The sequence below is a fragment of the Tachypleus tridentatus genome, chromosome 4 (genome assembly GCF_004210375.1).
Source record: "Tachypleus tridentatus isolate NWPU-2018 chromosome 4, ASM421037v1, whole genome shotgun sequence".
Taxonomy (NCBI): domain Eukaryota; kingdom Metazoa; phylum Arthropoda; class Merostomata; order Xiphosura; family Limulidae; genus Tachypleus; species Tachypleus tridentatus.
Genome location: NC_134828.1, coordinates 52,231,348 through 52,251,790, shown reverse-complemented (window position 1 = coordinate 52,251,790; position 20,443 = coordinate 52,231,348). Strand labels below are relative to the sequence as shown.

Here is a 20,443-nt window from a genome sequence, read left to right as displayed (position 1 = left end):
GTGATGCGAGCATTACAATTGAGGTGACATGAAATGTCATAGTAATCCTAACTGAAACTTAAGTACAATATGCATAGTACACTCATGATTATGGAATATGCCTCATAATTCACTTAATACTTACACTTAACAAATTTTCACAAAATGATATGTATATTTTGGTAAATTAAGTAAAATGCCCATACATTAAATTCAAAGCGTTTGAAGATATATGTCATAATAGAAATTCCTAAATATTCTTTCTCCAAATCAATTATTACTCCTCAAAAACTAGGTTTAGTTTCACACCAGAAGCACAGAATAATTATTATAGAAATATTAATGTGTTATGAATACAATTGTATTCGTTTTTTTATATTTGAGAATAAGTAAATTTAACATAATTAAGTTTTCACATTACAATAGATTTTGAAAATAAACAAAAAAAAGGAAGTGTAATAATATCTAACTCAAGTTTCGACAAAAACAAATCTAGTTTCAGAGTCGTTAACTCTTTCAACTTTTCAGACGACACTACATGAAGACAGCTGGTTAACAGCTCCCGCCGCCAACTCCTGAGCTATTTTGATCAAATAATGAAATCTGGCTACCATTTTTATAATACCTCCATGAACTCTGAATGCGGCAACGAACCACAGTCTGGTACGTTAAATATAGGCCACGTTCTACATCTATCCCGTTGGATACTCAGGTACTTGTTTGAATAACGGTTTATGTCATGTAATCGTAGAAAAGAACCGGTATAAGCGTAAAACGTTCCTCCGAACAACACGGATACAGGTTTAACCTGAAAGTCTTCCTTAAACTGGTTGTTTTTTTTTTCTCAGTTTTGTTTTTAACACAAGTAGAGTGACACATTTTATTATTGAATAGCTCCGAAACAAGCGTAGCACGTAAAGTTGAAAGACAGTACGTTTCGAAGACCTCCTTTAGAGAAAAGGCAAACAGTTTAAGCTAACAGTCTGTTCTGTGTCGCTTCAATGCCATTGGTTAGAGATATTTCATGTTTAAAAACAGCTGGATCTATAAGTAAGAATAGAAGTTTTTAGGAATTAAATTAACACAAAATGTCAAAAAAACTACAAAAGTTCCTCATCTTACTGGATAATGAAAATCTTCTGTACTTCCCTGGCTCTTTTCTCTCAGGACGTATACTAGTGGAAGTGGAAGATCACGCTCAGGTCACAGGTGAGTGGACACAACACGTCACAGCTTGTATAATTTTGAGCCTATATTTTATTTTTCGGAACCGACATTATAGTTCACGTTTGAGGTAATGGCTTCGAACCTTGTAAAAAATGTTATTTCAAATATCCATATTTGGTTTCCAGAGTGATTATCACGCACTTATATCTATGTACACTTTTTAACTTGACCTAAGAATTGTTAGTATATAGCAATAATTTTAGGTGTTTTCATTTGTTTTTTTTAATTTATGTATAACTGTCTAAATGTCTTCCTAGTTTGTGTAGGGTTGCTGATAAATATAACTGTACAGTTATTTATTTTACACCTTACATACTTTAATAATAACTATAAAGCGGGCTATAACGTGATGGTGACAAAACGTGGAAACCTGAATACCCAAATTTAAAGTGTAACGAAAATTTACCCTTAAGGTTACTTTTTGACATTTTGAATAGTTCTTCCCTTTTGACTGGTTTGGAGATTTAGCATAGAGTCAAAAAACGTCATCTCCAAACAAAGCAGGAGCAGGCCACAGAAAATTATTGAACAATCTTAATACCTCATAAGTGAATATATATAAGTTGAGGGTAAGCCATGACATCGGAATAATTTTAATGATTTATAGTTTAGGATCTGAACTCATGGAAATTCTTGTGTTTCTCTTAATTTCGTAAACTGCCAAATAACAGGGACTGAGTGTCACCCGTTATAACGTTAGTGCAGTTGGAAGTTTGAAACATGTTCTGGATATATTGTGACTGGAAATTGAATCTGGCAATATATATATATATATTATTTTTTAACAGATACATGGTGAAAATGCTATTGTGTAACATACACAAAGTATAACTTCGATATTATTTGACATGTACAAATTAAAACTTGTAAAATGTAACACTAATAGCTATCAGACAACATTTGTATTATACAACAAAAACAATGAAGAATTATATAATTTTAACAGATTCATGTAGAACTTTATTATTGTTAAACTGATACAAACAATTCTTGATGAGGAGAAACCCACTTGAAATAAAAATGTATAACAGAACAGCTGGTATGGGTATTACCACTTTTATTAATAAGGAAAGAACAACGTATCGACCTTCCTAGGTCATCTTCAGATTAACAAAGGGAGTTTAAAAGTGACCGTTGTCGGGCACATGTCTTAGGGACGAGAGTATAAACGGGTACGGGATTGTAGGTAGTGCTGCAGGTGAATGCTAGGTAATTAACTTAGTATAGGTATAAAAGTGTTCCTTTATATTAGTTTAATTTTGGTATTAGTTGCTACATAAGTAGGGCTACTTTGTTTTTATGTTTCTTTATATTTGTTTCCCTACTTAATATCTGGGTGTTTTCTATAGTTATGTTGTGTTTATTTGACTTGCAGTATTCAAAAACATGTGAAGGTGGTTTTCTGTGTTCTTTGAATCTAGTTTCTATTTTTCTGCTTGTTTCTCCAATATAGAAGTCGTGGTAGTCGTTGCAATGTATTATAAATTGTTGATGTTCTGTTTGTCAGTGTAGTTTTTACATAGTATGGACTTCAGTTTTGTGCCTGGTTTTTGAATAGATTTGGTGTTTACTGGAAAGCAAAGTTTTTTTCAAAATGCTGGTTATTTTTTGGCTGATGTCGGGAACAAATGGTATGCAGCAATGTAAGGTTTCGTAGTTTCTATCTTGGGAGTTATTGTGTTGGTCTAGGTGTGTGCGTACATTGTTTTTCCACAGTTTTGAAGAACATTTGTTAATGTTGATGAAGTGTTGTTTTATTTTGTTAATTTTATCGTTAATTTTATCAGCTGAACATACTTTTGTGGCTGTGTTTATTTAATTTCTTAATATGTTTAATTTTTGTTTTGTTTCATGTGCTGAGTCCTATGTTTTGAATTGTGTATCAGTTCTAGTGATCTTGGAGTTAAGAAATACTACTTGGCTAGTTTTTTTCCTGTTCACAGTTGAACTTAACGTTGGCGAGTATCGAGTTAACGTGATTGAAAAACTAAGTGTGTATTTCAAAGATGTGAATCCAGCATGTACCAGTATAGTGCTGGGTGTAAGGCTGAATTGATCGCTTGACAACCAACAACCTATCTTTCCAGGTAGAACTGAAAACATATATTTCCCTGAAACGACCCGGCATGGCCAAGCGCGTTAAGGCGTGCGACTCGTTATCCAAGGGTCGCAGGTTCGAATCCCGGTCGTAACAAACATGCTCGCCCTTTCAGCTGTAGGGGCATTATAATGTGACGGTCAATCCCACTAGTCATTGGTAAAAGAGTAGCCCAAGAGTTGGCGGTGGGTGGTGATGACTAGCTGCCTTCCCTCTAGTCTTACATTACTAAATTAGGGACGGCTAGCACAGATAGCCCTCGAGTAGCTTTGTGCGAAATTCAAAACAAACAATATTTCCATGAAACACCTTAAAACAGTATATTAAAGAACTTTTTCAAAGAATTTTCACACAGAACTATCAGCATAATTTCACAGAAAAGAAATCTAAAAAAACAACCTCACATAAAAATATATTAATTCTATAAACAACTTAAAACAAGCCAACAACATTAAAATTCTTAAAGCAGGTAAAAGCAATGCTATAGTTACAATGAACACAAATGAATACACTCAAAAAATGAAAACCATCTTATCAGATACAAATAAATTCAAGTTATTAAACACAAATCCAACAAAAACACATGAAAACCAATTAAACAAAATACTACTACAAATGAAAAAAAACAATCTCACAAAACATTTATTCTTACCTACGAAAGACCGACACACGCATACCGCAGCTATACAGCACCTACAAACCTGACTGTCCACTACGACCCATAATGTCGACCTATGAATCATCTAAATACAACCTCGGTAAATATACACAGCGTGGGTGTTTTCTAAATATGTAACATCAACCAGCTCCTTTTTCAAAGACTCTTTTAACTTTAAATATATTTTAATCAACTAAATCATAAAGCCTTAATGGCCAGTTTTGCTGTGATCTCCCTCTTCACAGAAGTCCCAACAACCAAAGCCTGCAAAATATCTTTAAAACTTTATATTCAAGACTCCAACCCATTGATACCCATCTCCATTAACCAATTAGGAACCCTTATTGAATTCACTACCACCAAAACTAACTTTTTGTTCAGTAACAAAATTTAAATGCAAATAAAGGGCCTAAGTACGGGAAATCCCGTGTCACCAGTTCTAGTCAACATATTTATGACACAGATTGAATCTCAAGCGATCATTTCAGCCTTACATCCACCACTATACTGGTACAGGTATGTTGATGATACAACTGCTGGATTCACATCTACATAATACACACTTTCAATCACGTTAATTCAATACACCCCAACTTTAAGTCACCTGTGAACAGGAAAAAAATAACCAAATAGCATTTCTTAACCTCAAGATCACTAGAACTGATGCACAATTCAAAACAGAAATCCACAGAAAAATAACCCATACTGGATTATACATTCTGTGGGTCTCAGCACATGAAACAAAACAAAAACTCAACATACTAAGAATCCAAATAAACACAGCCATAAAACTATGCTCACCACATAAAATTAACGATAAAATTAACAAAATAAAACAACACTTCATCAACATCAACAAATGTTCTCAAAAAACCGTGGAAAAAATATATGCATACACCTAGATCAACAACAAACAAACAACTATAAGTCCCAAGATACAACAAACTACAAACCCTTACACTGCTGTATACCATATGTTCCCGACATCAGCGAAAAAGTAACCAGTATTTGGAAAAAAAACTTATAACAAAACACAACATTCCAGTGAACACCAAATTCATTCAAAAACCAGGTACAAAACTAAAGTTCATACTATGTAAAAACTACACTGACAAACATTAGGCCAACATAATTTATAAAATACAATGCAACAACTGCCACGACTTCTATATTAGAAAAAGAAGCAAAAAAAATGGAAACAAGATTCAAAGAACACAATAAACACCTTCAAAGGTTTTTAACACTGCAAATGAAATAAACACAAAATAACCATAAAAAACATCCAGGTATTATGTAGGGAAACAAATATAAAGAAACGCAAAATCAAAGAAGCCCTACTTATATAGCAACTAAAACCAAAATTAAACAAATATGAAGGAACTCCGTTATACCTATACTAATTAATAACCTAACATTCGCCTGCAGCGCCACCTACAATCCCATACCCGTTTACACTCTCTTTGTTAACACGTGTCCGGCAACGGTCACTTTCAAACTCTCTCTTTCTTAACCTGAAGATAACCTACGAAGATCGAAACGTTGTTCTCTCCTTATCAATAAGAATGATAATACCCATACCAGCTGTTCTGGGATACAAACAATATCTATTAATATAAGTATATTTTATGTATAGAAGATAAAGTTTTAGTAGTTATTGTTTTAATGCATACATGCTAAAGTTACATTGGTTATTATTCAATGAATATGAAGTGTAACTTATGTATTAGTTATACTAGACTGTATTAGCTAGTTTTTAACTAATAAAAACTTCATCTGTAATTATTAATAGTTAACGGATTCAGAGAAAAAATAACTTATTAGTAACCAACAGAATAATATTTTCCATATGGAAAGCTGCAGGTTCGAAGATGTGTGATTCTTAACAATTAAGACAATGTTTGTTTGTTTGTGTTTTAATTTCGCGCATAGCTACTAAAGAGCTATCTGCGCTAGCCGTCCCTAATTTATCAATGTAAAACTAGAGGGAAGGCAGCTAGTCATCACCACCCACCGCCAACTCTTGGGCTACTCTTTTACCAACGAATAGTAGGATTAAACGTCACATTATAACGTCCCCACGGCTGAAAGGGCGAGCATGTTTGGTGCGACCGGGATTCAAACCCGCGACCCTCGGATTACGATTTGAACGCCTTAACACATTTGGCCATGCCGGGCCCGTTAAGACGATGTCTGCTCGAACGTACAGGCGAGAACTGGCTGTAGACAGTAGCTACATGATATAACTGAAACAAATATTCTCTGTCCTGTTTGGATGAATAGGAAGCAAATGGCTGAGGAACTGATAAACGGATCAAATAGTTTTTATGCAACAGATAGATAGAGTGAAATGTGTTCAAGTGTTTTAAATATCAACTATTTTAAATAACGTTGAACAAAGTCAAACTTGCTCTAGGGCCAGAAATAACAGTATAAAACAAAATTTTTGAAGCACAGATCTGCTAAATCATCAGTCATCTTTTATCTTATACATTGTGCATCATTGATTTACGTTTTCTAAACTAAGAAGTCTTGTACTTTCATACACTCCCTCTCAACACACATACTTTCTTTTTATTTGAAAAGTGTTTCCACTTTTAACTTTATGTTCGTCATTCAGTTTGAAAAACTGTTATTCATGAAACACTACTTATGGAGTTGAAGCTATTCGCAGTCTTTTTCATGCGCCTACTCTTAAAACGACTTTGTTCTGAAATAATTTGTGCTCATTTTCTGATATATTTATCTCTCAGTATTTATCATTTTTGTAATTATTATACGGCCCCTGTTATAGAAGTTCTTGAAAAAGAGAAGCAAAAATAAAAAATATTGCTGCTCCACTTTTGAAAGTGCCCCTAGCTTAACCCATATTTCAGCTAGTTATTACAGAGGTTGATTTATTTTATTTTAACATTCGGCAGACACCACACTGAACTAATGAAAGTGTTACGGAGCGACGAAACTGGAATTTTTTTGTAAGAATCTTTCTATGTGTTAGGATCTAACCGCTATAAGGTAAAAAAAAAAGTTAACGCATTTCGTGCATACAAATGGTTACCAGCCAGTCTTTTCCCTTATCACTATATTTGTTTTTTTTTTGTTTTTAACTTACCTATTTCCTCAGTACAGTTACTACGAAAAGTTAATAAAAATTTATTTACCACTTTGTCTTCATGCAATGATCACTGAATATCTTAGACGAGATAAAACTTGCTCATGTAAAGGGTTTGGTTTGTTTTAAATTTCGAGCAAAGCTACACAAGGGCTATCTGCTCTAGCCGTCCTTAGTTTAGCAGTGGTAGACTAGAGAGAAGGCAGCTAGTAAACACAATCCACCACCAACTCTTGGATTACTTCTTTACCAACGAATAGTTGGATTGACTGATATGTTACAATGTCTTTACAGCATGTTCGGTGATAGGGATTCAAATCTGCCACTCTCGGATTATGACTCGAGCGCTTTAATCAATATGTCATGCTAGACCTCATTGCAAATGGTCATGTAAGGTAAGCTATTATAGTGTAGCTACTAAATTCTCTGTAGCTAACTCACTATTTTATTATTCGACGAAGAACGTTTCCGCGAAACATTATAATAAATTGTTTTATTTTATTTCACTTTTGTTTTAGCAAAACAATTTCAATTCTGCGAAGTTAAATAAGTCGAACGAACGTAAATGGCAGAAGAGATTAGTCAGTGAATAGTTTGCAAATAAAAAGGCTCTTAAATGAACTTTTAAACAAAAAAAGCATAACTTCTCTTTTGGTTTGTTTTGAATTTCGCGCAAAGTGCCCTAGTCACCAAAGCATGCCAGCAAAGAAATGGAGTTAATTTTCGTGTTTAGAAACACCTTTTGAATATTTTATTATATTTATTATTTTTTGGCTTTTTACAGCGAAAATACACGTTTTCAAAACTTAACACTTGGAAGAACAGTTTATCTCACAACATTTCACTTCGTTAATAATTATATGTATTCATACATGAGTGACCCCACAAGAGTTCAGCAGTACATTTGAAAATTTATGACGATAAGATTTGGAATTTAATCTCTGCAGATAGCATGCCATGCAGAGTACTTAACAATTAACATATAAACAAATATATATATACATAAAAAACTTTTAAAAAATCAGGATTTTTTTAAAAGCTGTACAGTGTCATTCTCTGCGCAGATACTAAATTTTCGTTAAATAATATTTATTTTTAACGAAAAATTTTAGTTTGATTATTCTATTTACTAGCTCCTTTTGGTCTGAAGGTGAAAATGTTGTTTTCGTAAATATGCCCTAATTTTAAAACAGTTTTTTTTTACTGTTGTAAAAATGTTTTCTAAGCAGTTTAAATTCTGCTTACTTATTTGTTTTGGATGTTCACGCGTAGCTATACAATTAAAATATATCTGCGCTAGCTGTCCCTAATTTTGAGGTGATAAACTAGAGGAAAGGCAGGTAGTCAACAGCACACGTTTCTAACTCTTGAACTGGAGATTGGGATTTGATAGTCCCTTTTATTATGACGCAACCAAGCCCCGAAAGAGCGGTGTGCAGCTTCTTTGGTTTTCGGCAGTAATGGAACGCAAATAATGCACTGAGAGTCAGGTCTGTTTCTATCATTAACAAGTTTTTAAAATGTTATAGAGGGTAATGTTTATTTATGTTACCAAAAACTTTTCATACATGTAGGTCATGACATTTAAACATTTTGGAAGCAAGTCTCATAAGCCTTTTGGATAGTATAAATCTACAATAATTTTCATGAAAGCTTGGCTTCATCATCATCATTATTTGATCGTAACATTTAGTACAGTTACAGTCATTTTTTGCTAAAAACATGTTCAGTCTAGATGTTCTGTGATGTTTACCTACTGGATATTCGAAAAGTCTGGAATCATAGGTAATTTGCAAGTTTTCTTAATGACAGAACGTGACAGATGACAGCACTGTTAACGCATGAGAAGGTCGAGTTAAACCTGCTTCTTTCGAATTACAAGAATAAGAGGTGGAGCACATTCTGTAAAATTCGTGGAAGTTACTATAGTTTCAGACTTTTCGGACATCTCGTATTTATAGAAATTGGTTAAACGTGGTTTAATGAAAACTGCCTGTAGTAATGTATGTCAGTATGTATATATATTTATATAATAGCCATCTGAAGTCGCTCACTTATTAACTGACGAAAAACGTGTTTTCGTGACCTTCCTACATTTTGCAATAAGAAAACCGGTTGGAATTGTTTCTTACGTCATTCTGGAACTTTTATAGCTACAAGATAAACTAGATGTGTATTAAAACTATATATCTGGCAAGCTGCAAAACAAAGTAGTTTCAAATAAAAGATTTAAAAATTATCCTCATAATTACATACTTTCATATATATATATTTAAGTGGTTTACTAAAAATCTTTACTTTTTTGTTAATAAATTTTGCACTCTTGGATAAAAAGGTTTTATTTGTAAAAAAACAACAACGTTCTTTTAAGCTCATGAATAAAGTTTATTTTTGCTTAATAGTTCTAAAGTTTTCATGCACTACAATACGTTTTAGTTTGACTTGGTTTGTGAAAGAACATGTCTAAGGTAAAAGAATTTAAAAATGAATTTGTGTGTAGAAAATTTTGTGATATGTAATATTAAAGTTCTCTTTTAAGATACAATTAAAAAGAAAGATAATAACTAGAGCGTTTGAAATATGTATAATTAAAGGTAAACAACATCCCCCCCCGAAAATGTATGCAAGACACATTACAACCAATCAGATATTACATATTATGTCAAGTTTTGATTTTTAGGCTTAACTACTAGAGGAGTATGTTCAAAATAAAGCACAAAGCAACACCACGAGCCATCTGTGCTCTCCCTAACACAAGTATCGAAACCTTGATTCTTACGTTGTAAGTCTGCAGCCATATCGCTGTGCTAAAGAGTGGCTACTAGATGAGTATATCACGATTGTTAACCACCAATTAACATTTCATGTGGCGATTCTCTCTGTGTCAGATTTTAAAAAAGCAGGTGGATGGAGAGATTTTAACACTCCTACGAAAAGACGTTTCTAGTCCTGATTTCTCCAAGCCCGTTCCCCTGGCTGTGGTTTCGCTAGATAGTAGATAGGGAGAGTGGGAATCTCGTTAATCCATTCATTAATGGATTTGAATGGCAATTTCATTTAAATACAAAATTATTAGCCTAATATTAATAACCTTTCAAGTTGCTCTGGGGCCTATTAGGCCCCACTTTTCGTAGGAGTGTTAAGCTAAAGACTAAATCTAAAATAAGCAAAATTTTGAGTACTTAATATGAATTTATATTATAGGGAATTTTAGAAATATAAAAGCGTAGCACATAACTACTATCCGATTTGCTCGAAATTCTCATTTACTTGAAAAAAAAACTATATGTAATGTAACCATAGCAAAGTTGACACAATACAATAAGATTTGTAATATATATACCTACTAAGTAAATCAAAACTTCCTGTCTATTTTTCTTCTACTGTTTTTTTTTTTTTTCAGAATTGTTGATAAAATCTAACATCGCATGTATTTTGCCTTCCCTGGGGAAACAGCTTATAACTAAACTTTTTGATACGCTTGCTGATCACAGCACAAATAGTCCACTTTGTGCTTAATAATAAACAAACAAAAACCGTGTTTATTTGGTGTTTTAAGTACAAAGCTACGTAATGGAATACCTGCGGTTTTTCCAACCCGCTTTTTACCATATAAACCCCCAAGATGAGGGAGGAAGTACTTCTGCTACAGCCTTAGAATATTATTTCAACAGCCTAGTGCTTAAAAATCAGCCAGGTTTTACAAGACGTGTATGCCTTACGAAGCATGAAAATTATTGATTTAAAAGCTCACGATCAGTTACACAGTTATACACTAATAAAACGTTTAGCAGTTCGCAATAAGATGTGTTTAATTAACATAAAAAGGGTTCGAAACTAAACTAGGTTAATTGTTGATAAGAAATTAACAAGTATCAGCCCTGTACAATGCACAATTGTGACGTTTATGTGTTTACAAGTACTAAAATTCAATCATGTAAGTGATAAAAAGTAATTTAGCAGTATTTAGTAGGATCAACTAGTCACATATAGAGTTTGTTTGTTTGTTTTGAATTTTGCGCAAAGCTACACGAAGGCTATCTGTGCTAGCCGTCCCTAATTTAGCAGTGTAAGACTAGAGGGAAGGCTGCTAGTCATCACCACCCACCGCCAGCTCTTGGGCTATTCTTTTACCAACGAATAGTGGGTTTGACCGCCACATTATAACGCCAACATGGCTGAGACGGCGAGCATATTTGGTGCGACGGGAATTCGAACCTGCAACCCTCGGATTACGAGCACAAATAGAGATTGATCAAAACAAGGTTTACAGATATTTATTAGTTATGAATTACCAATAAAAACAATTTTGTAAACTAAGTTTCACCGAAATGGCTTAAACTGAAATAAGATCTATAAATATTTATGGTTGGAAATTACATAGAAAAATGATATGATTTTGTAAACTAAATCTTATCGAGACAGCTTAAGTTATTTTCAGGTATATAACTCTTTACAATTAGCAATTATCAGGGAAAATAATTTTGTAAACTAATTCTTGGCTTGAAGGTTTAAACCGGGTTTTGCTTTGAGTAGGCCCCCGCTAGTACAGCGGTAAGTCTACGGATTTACAATGCTAAAATCAATGCTAAAATAACATGGATCGAAATACAGTACTAGCAATTAGTACACATATGTATAAACATTGGCTATTTCTTGTTGTCAACTGCTTACCACAGTGAACGTGTACTAGTATCAGATTTGAAGTTTATATAAAACTGAGTTTATTAACTTATTTTTCTAAATTATTCAGTGAAATCTGTTTAAGGTACTAAAAATAAATATAAAACTCACACTATTATTAGATGTAGTACTTATAGCTGGTTATAACGATTAGCTGATCGCTAGCCCCTGGCAAGAGAAAACTGAAAAAATTAAAATAGGGCTTTAAGCCTATATTTAATCAGTGATGTCGAGAAACCCACTTGTTGAAAAATTTATATGCAAAAAACGGCTCGTTTGGGGGTTGAGAAAAATATTTTACATAGAAGAGCGAACAACGTTTCGACCTTCTTCGGTCATCGTCAGGTTCTTTGGTTCTTTGTGAACCTGACGATGACCGAAGAAGGTCGAAACGTTGTTCGCTCTTCTATGTAAAATATTTTCTCAACCCAAACGAGCCGTTTTTTGCATATAAGCCTATATTTGTGCACTATAATATTAAACTTCTCAAAAGATTAAAGGAACAAGTACGTTTTCTTATATAATTTATCTCAGTGTTCCAAATGTGATAATATTTTTTATTTTTCTAAGTAATTTGCCTCATTTTAGTTCCATATGTATTCATTTTTTAATATGTGATGAATGGTAAAACATGGAGAAATCGAATTTTTATAAAAATGACCAGTATCACCAAAACTGATATCCTATATGAAAAATACTCTAAACAGTTTACATGCGTTTATTCAAGAAATGTTTGAAACATTCAATATCTAGTGTGACCTCCACGGGCTGTGACACACTCGTAACATCGATTTGGCACACTTCGAATCAGTCTATCGATGCTAGCTTGGGGTATTGCAGCCAACTAGTCTACCAGGGCTTGTCGGAGTTCCTGTACATTTTGAGGAGGGTACTGGCGTTCACTAATATGCCTCGACAACATATCCCAATAATGTTCAATCGGATTTAAATCTAGAGATCTGGCGGGTCACTCAAAAGTCTCTATTTCTTTCTCGTCAAGGAAGTCCATACACAGTCTGACGAGTGAGCTCGAGCGTTAACCTGCATGAAAATGAGTTCATCGCCGACAGCATGGCAAAAGGCCTCACAATGGGTTTCAGAATTTTGTCTCTAAATCATCGTGCGTTCGTAGTACCCCTGTCGAGTATGAGCAAATCAGTGCGGCCACCCAAGCATATGCCTTCCCAGACCATTACAGAACCTCCTCCATTAGTGTCGACTTGCACAATGTTACAGGTGGAAAATTTCTCTCCTCGGCATCTCCACACTTTTACACGCACATCATCACGAGACACAGTGAACCTGCTTTCGTCTGTTTACAGCACGGTGGCCCATTCACGAAATTTCCAGTTCAGGTGTTGATGAGCAAATTTCAACCTCGTTGCACTGTTGGTGCTGTCAGAATAACGCCTCTTGCAGGTCGTCTGACCCTAAGGCGTCCTTTGTGCAGACGATTTCGAACTGTTTGGGTCGACACACGGGTTCCAGAGAAATGATAAAGGTCATTTCGCAGTGATCAAGCAGTAGCTAACCTGTCCTGCAGAGCGGTAATCACGATGTATCGGTCCTTTGTGGCTGTTATGCAGCGATGACGGCCTTGACCTGGTCTCCTGCCATAAAAGTTCGTCTCCTGGTAGCGTCGCCAAAGTCGATTGATGACGCTTGGTGACACACCGACGCGCTGTGTCATCCTCCTTTGGGTCTGGCCATCTTTCAGCATCTGGACCGCCCTGACCACCTCGTTCTCTGTCAGATAGCGCCTGACTGCTTGGGTACACAAGATGAAGGTTGACAAACGAGCCGCAAAAGATTCATGTTAGTGTTTGTTTCGAGAATTAATGAGAAATACATAGTTTCACTTAACAGCCTTATATAGGGTACCTTGAGTTGTATTCTCCTTGAGTAAGGTGAGTTTCGTTTGAGTTGCTTCAAACTTCACTCGCAAGCTTAAAAATCACACTTGTAGATAAACGGATATGTTTTTCATAAATAAATTTAGCTATGACAAAAATATACTGAAATATGTACATGTTCCTTTAACTTTTTGAGCAGTATATGTGTATGGTGTTTTTAACTATAATTTACTCGCCACAGTGAATCTATTCATGAATAATTTGCAGTATTGTCACTTTAATTTATTCTTCTGAACTATTTTGCAAACGAGCTATCTAAAATTAACCTAGTAACAGTGATGAATACAGATGAGACTTAGTATTAAACTAAAACAAACCTATATAAAGAGCTCAATACTAACAACCTATAGGTAGATTTTAATTCAATAATAGTTATTGATTTATACATGACGCAACGAATTTACTCATGTAACTTGGCATAGTGTTATTAAATTTTTGTATAGTGTTCATGAATGTAACCCCTTCAAAATGCCTTCCAGTGGCACAGCGGTATGTCTGCGGACTTACAACGCTAGAAACCGAGTTTCGATTCTTGCGATGGGCCAAGAACATATAGCCTATTGTGTAGCTTTGTACTTTATTACAAACAATCGATCAAACCCTTTATAACATTCAGTTATTTTATTTTAAGTGCAAACTACACCATCAGTTCCAAACTAAAAAAATAAGGATTCGTAAATATTTCGTACATAAATTAATAGAGAATGTACAAACGAAGGTTAACCAGTGTGAAACAAACCTAACAAACATTATGATGTCAAGATAACAGTGTAAAATGTAAATGGTTATTCTACATTTATAAAATCAATTGAGTTTATTACCTCTCACCTAACATTGTCAAAATGAATGAAATGAAACGGTTAAGAACAAAATTAATATTTAAATCACTTTATTTTCTGAGAGAGAACAAGCTACGAAAGTCTTTCTACTTAAAGTCGTTTGCATCTTTCATTTTGTTTTGAGTAAAGCATTTGTTAATCTAAGCTTTTTGTCTTTCTTCGCCATAGGGTCAAACTCAAGACTGTTATACATCAGACATGTGCCTTAGTAAGAAACATTTTAACTACTGAAGCTCTCACATTCTCTCCCTCTATTAAACATGGCCTGCCTTTGGGCTTCTTCTCAGCACAAAAGGGTAACTACTAAATAGGAGCCAGTTTTCTATAATAATCTAAGTTTTTGCACTTTTCATGCTCACGATTAATCTCGGGACCTTACACACGTGTAAGAAGTTCCTTACCAACTGAGGTAAACCTCACTAATAAATATTAAAAATAATTCAATGTTCCACCCACATAGCAATATCCACTGATATATTTATAATGATAACTAATGTGCACCACAACATTATGTATGTAACTACTGTCGAAAATAGTTTTATTATATGATAAAACAAAGTGAATAAATAAGTAATATACAGTTATTAACGGGCTTTAGGCTCAAAGGGGGTTATGTATTTTAGAGTTCATCAACAGACAAACCATTTGCTAGAAGATAAACTGAAAAAAAAAAAACCTTTACGTTTAACGTATATTATGAAGCTAAATAATCACCAAATCTCTCTTGTTGGTTGCTAAGCACAAAAATACGCAATTGGTTGTTTGTGCTCTGCTCACCAAAGTTATCGAAACCCTATTTCTAGCATCATAAATTCACAGTCTTAATACTGAGCCACTTTGAAGATAATCTCTATGCAACAGTGTCTTATCTGACAAAAAAGTAATTAATTTCAATGAGTATAACTCAGGAAAATATTTTGATTGTTTTTTTTCTATATGTTTAATTTAAATCAGTTTCAGAAACAGCTTTTTTACCTTTATTTTTTATATTACACAAGGAACTTTCTAAGAAAAATTATAAAGCACATCTATGTCTTTCGCACTGACCGGATTTCTTTATGGTTTTCAAAATGTTTCTTTGTAAACGGAAGGAAGTATCACAAATATTTTATAATTTCCTATGTTATGTTAGTATATAAATATGCCTGTATTAAAGGATTATAAATATACTATTATAATATATTGTACAGCTGTAATAAGCACATTTTTAGTGTTTTTATTCGAAATCGGGTGGTTGGTAAATATTATATTTCCATTGATTCTATACCCATCGAAGTTGTAGACTTTGATGTTGTCTCTTACGTTTTAGTAAAATGTAGTAGGCCAGTGGGAAAGTAGCTAACCAATCGAACCTCCTGCCGAATTTTGGAGAACTCTAATCGAATAATGAGGTTTAGCCGTCACTAACGCATCTAAAATGCGAAGTATAAGTTTACGGTAACAAGGCACAAACCATATACTTACTGATGCAGAGTCCGGCACGTTAAGCGCTAGGCCACCCAGGGTTTGGTAAATAGCACCCAGTAAATGTTGCTAATATGAACGTTTAGATATTTGAAATTTATCTCCAGGCTACAACTAAGTAATTCATCTACTCAAAAATGGTGTTATCAATGGCTGTAAACTCCAAATTTTTAAAAGTTTTGTTGCAACAGTGCTGTACAGAAATATTTTGAACCATTTTATTTCAAATGTGGTTTCCTGATAATAGAATTGTTTACATTTATTTATTACTTAGGTACTACTTCTACTTTACTCTCATAATGATTTTTTTTTAAAAATCTCAATTTTATCATTCTGTCAGACGTGTATATGAGTGTTAAACGCCAAAACCTTGAGTATTACTAAATAAACTTTTGTGTGTCCTTGATAGGTCAACAGTAAGCTTTTGGGTTTACAACTGTAAGATCTATAGTTCACTTTTCTGAAGTGGACAGAGCGCAAACAGCCAGTTAATCATGCAGCTTTGAACCTAGAAAAGAGCGATTTCATCTGTTGTCTTTGACGATTCAGAGTGTAGTATTAGCGTGTACGAAAATGCATAAATGATTTTAATTATTAATATAAAATAAGAAATCAAAGTTTTTATGATTAATTATGTTATATAATGTCAATATAGTTATTGGCCAACAAATTCTATAGCCGTAATTTGTATGTTTTTTTCCTTCAAAGCAACAAATGTAGGTTTTTAGTATTAATTACTTGCCTTGAATGGAAAAGTACTGAATGTGTATGTGTGTATGTGTTTTCTTATATCAAACATACGGGCTTATCTGCTATGTGCACGGATGAGAATCGAACACTTGACTTTAGTATTGTAACTCCGAAGAATTACTGCTGCCCCACCGGAGACAACAATGAATGTATAATACTGCCGTAGTAGATAAACAATATTTTTTAAAGCATACCACAATTTATTGATCCATGACAGATTTGACTATTAATGCTTCAACCCCTTAGAATTGCTTATACGTTTAGAAAACGTAATATATATAACAAATTATTATATTTAAAATTATAGCAGTAAACTGCTTTGCTTAATGTACAACACACTGTAATGTGCTGTCGATTGATTCGAGGTTTAATCATACTTAATTTCATTTCATACTAAGAACTTAGAAATTGAAGTAAATTACTATTCCAGTTGTCATTATACAACCCTGTGGGAAAGTGGTAGGACAGGGTTAAAAATTAGACTTCAAGTTTCTTTCAAAGAACAATGATAGATAAATCACAGGTGAAATACCCAAATTTTATTAAATTTCATATTTAGTTCAAATGAAACTTCGTAGAAGTCGTTGAGTTCAGCGAACAGTTAATATTTTATGTGTCCTCCTTTTGCTTTCATAACTACAGACAGTATTTCAAACAATGTTGCAACATACTTGATCAAAGTGTCCTTTGGGATCTTACTAAAAAATGTTTGTAATACACTTCCATAGAGCTTCTTTGGAAATAAATTTTGATTTATCAAATTTTTCATCTACAAAATCCCAAACTGCTCATGCATCTTTCACCTTTCTTTTAAAGGACATACAACCTATGCTTTCATCCAAATATTTCAAACATAAACTCATCAATCCATAATACTCTTTGCTAATCATCAACAGCCCAGTTTTATACCTCGATCTTCAAATATTATCAAAAGATTGTAAACTGATAATGAAGTATAGATGTTTTAAATGCTACACGACCAAATATTTCATTCTCGTTGAGTCTTCTTGATACTATAGATCAGGACACATTTCTGTCATTTGGTACATGCTTGTTTATCTCATGCTTAAGATCAGTGACAGTCTTTTTTCTGTCCCAAAAGCTGCATAAACAAAGATACTTAACATCAGTATCATTGAGTTTAGCTGTTATGCCTCTTTTTTTCCTATTTTCAAATTTGCCAGTCTTTGTCTCATCATCCAGAGTGTGCTTGACAGTGTTAGGGAAAGTCTGCAGCAATTTGTTGAGTCCAATGAGTGCCACGTAAAGCTTTTAAGTGAACTCTCTACTGACAAACATCTAAGCTTTTTGGGCCTCGGCGCAACAATAAAACTTAATATCTAACGTTAAACATTCTTTTTTATCAAGCTTTATTTGTGGAGTGTTATTAAATTGATTTATTCTACCATATACCGGTACCATGTGTTAGCTCCCTACTAGCTTTTTTCTATATATTAGGTTGAGGAATAATTCGTGAGCGTTTTTAAATAATTTCATTCAAGCATTACATGCAAGACTATACAATACTTCAATGCATGAACACATTACACCCAAAACATTTATTATGATACTTTATTTCATGTAATACCTAGGTATATAGTATGCATTGTTTAAAACGAAATTGCAAGAAATTAAATGCGAAAAGCAGATGGTGTCGAAAATGCTCGATTTTGTCCACTTGACATTCCATTTAATGAGCTGAAAATGAAAGCAAAAATTAAAGACATATGAAAATCAAACACACCATCTATTAGAGCAAAAATTTATCTACCAAATGACATGAAATATTTTGCGAAAGCGTTTCATTTATGAATATATTTTTTTTAACTTGAAAAACGCTCACGAATTATTCCTCAACCCAATAGTTAAGACACTGCACGGGGTATCATAACAGTTATTTCAAGCACAAACCTTTTAGCATGTCCTTGGTATAAGTATACAGGAATTCTAGAGAGTGATAAGTATTCTAACTCTGGCTCATTCAACTGTTAACAAGGATCAGTGAAGTATTACTATAGTGTTGAATGTTACATTCTGTATTGGCATGGAAGAATTAGCTTCATAAAATGGAAAGAATGACTAAACATTCCCTTTTCCTAACATTTTTGCACAGTACCATGTATAACGACATAATCATGCGAAGTGTGACCCTTATAAATGGTTAGTTTCTTGTTCATTAAATTTCAACAATGTTAATAAAGTATATTTTTTGTCAATTTTTATTTTAATACCTTTGTACTATGGATTTCCAAAAAGAACAAACATAAAGAATTAAGACCGCTTATATTAAGCGTTATAGACTTAATCACACCCCTGACTTTGAGTCATCATCCTTATGCCTCCTACCTTAATAAACATCTTAAAATCATATATCGTAATACTAAAAACTGTTTGATTTATTTAATTTTCTCTCTGAAAACCTATTATCACAAAAACCAATGTATTTTGAAAAATCTTACACTATTCTAATGTCCTTCCATGAAGATATGGATTGAATACCTTATCTGTTTACAAAAGTTACTCATATAATGCATTTTGAAAATTATTTGTAATTAGTTAATAAGAGTAATAAATAAGGTTAAGGAGATACCATTGTGACTTTACGGTAGTGAAACCTCAATAATCTACTTAATTCTTCAAAAGTTTTGTTGTTGTTTTTTATTCACTCGATTTCTTGCGAAGTGGTAAAGTCTAAGCTGAGGATCTTAAAGATGGGGCTTTTCTTCCTAAGTTAGTAATCTAGTGCAGAAATATTCTTTATATTTATATAATAATATGGTTACATTTTTGAAACAATTATAAATGTACATTAGCTAATTCATTGTTTGATAAATTTACTTTTGAACTCTTTTTACATATTAGTTACCAAGTTTCATTATAATACAAGAACAATAATACGTTGGTTCTATTTTTATTATTAACTAAGAATAATGCCATGTCTAAGCTACCTAATGATGACGAAAGTCATTTATTTCTTCTGCTGTAATATTGCAGTTTTACCCACAGATAAAACTAAACAGTTACTTACTTGCTAACTCCCTATACTATTGACATACAAATTTAAAACTTACAGGTCGTAACTGACTTACTGAGTAATTAATATTTATATACAACATTTCCCCAAATCGCACAGTTTAGGCATCAAGTTAAATCTAAAGAATCAGTGAAATTTTAATAATTATATATCCTCCCTATGTCATGCCAAATGCCTTCCATCAAAGAAAAAAACACCCCTAAATTAAAATATTAAAACACAGCCTATAATACTGCTTCCTCCTTCGTTTGTGAGTTTCCTTGAACTATCCTAGTATACAATTAGTAATAAAATCACTATTTATAGTCAACAAAATTTACAGTTCATAAATAAATATTACAATCATTACATCGTTAAGTTAATGTGTTAAAAATACAATCCAAATTATGTTTAACTAAAAAAAACGTTGTTTACTCTCTCTATTTTCTGAAGCCGTTCCAAAAAGAATTTTCTTAAGTTAAACCAGATGACCGTTCTGTTGCTGACTTATTTTCAGAGACTATGACAGTAGATGACCTTTTGGCGTGGATCAAATTTCTTGTGGATCACTAATTATTTTCACTAAAATGTAGGGTTTTTAACCTAACACTTAACTTTGAAGTTCGTCCTCTCTTGAAGCCTAAATTGTAGAGTCTTGTCAAGGCACCATCATGAAATTTAGTTTTATAAGCATTTATATCAAAGTCATT

The 20,443-nt window shown here is 33.3% G+C and overlaps 1 protein-coding gene across 7 annotated transcripts in view; it reads left to right on the top strand.

Annotated features, from left to right (window-relative positions):
• The first annotated feature begins 714 nt into the window (after positions 1 to 714).
• Positions 715 to 20,443, top strand: part of LOC143249134 (arrestin domain-containing protein 4-like) — a 45,223-nt gene continuing 25,494 nt past the window's right edge. For 2 of the 7 annotated variants that reach the window (XR_013027579.1, XM_076498492.1), the window contains exons 1-2: positions 7,190 to 7,466; positions 14,675 to 14,802. Coding sequence is in view for 5 of the 7 variants with exons in the window: in XM_076498492.1 (XP_076354607.1) it covers positions 7,435 to 7,466; positions 14,675 to 14,802 (160 nt within the window). In the remaining 2 variants the exon portion in view is untranslated. Of the gene's footprint in view, positions 1,189 to 7,183; positions 7,467 to 14,674; positions 14,803 to 20,443 lie in introns of those variants that run through there. The other 5 variants (XR_013027578.1, XM_076498491.1, XM_076498493.1 and 2 more) reach the window with 4 other exon arrangements.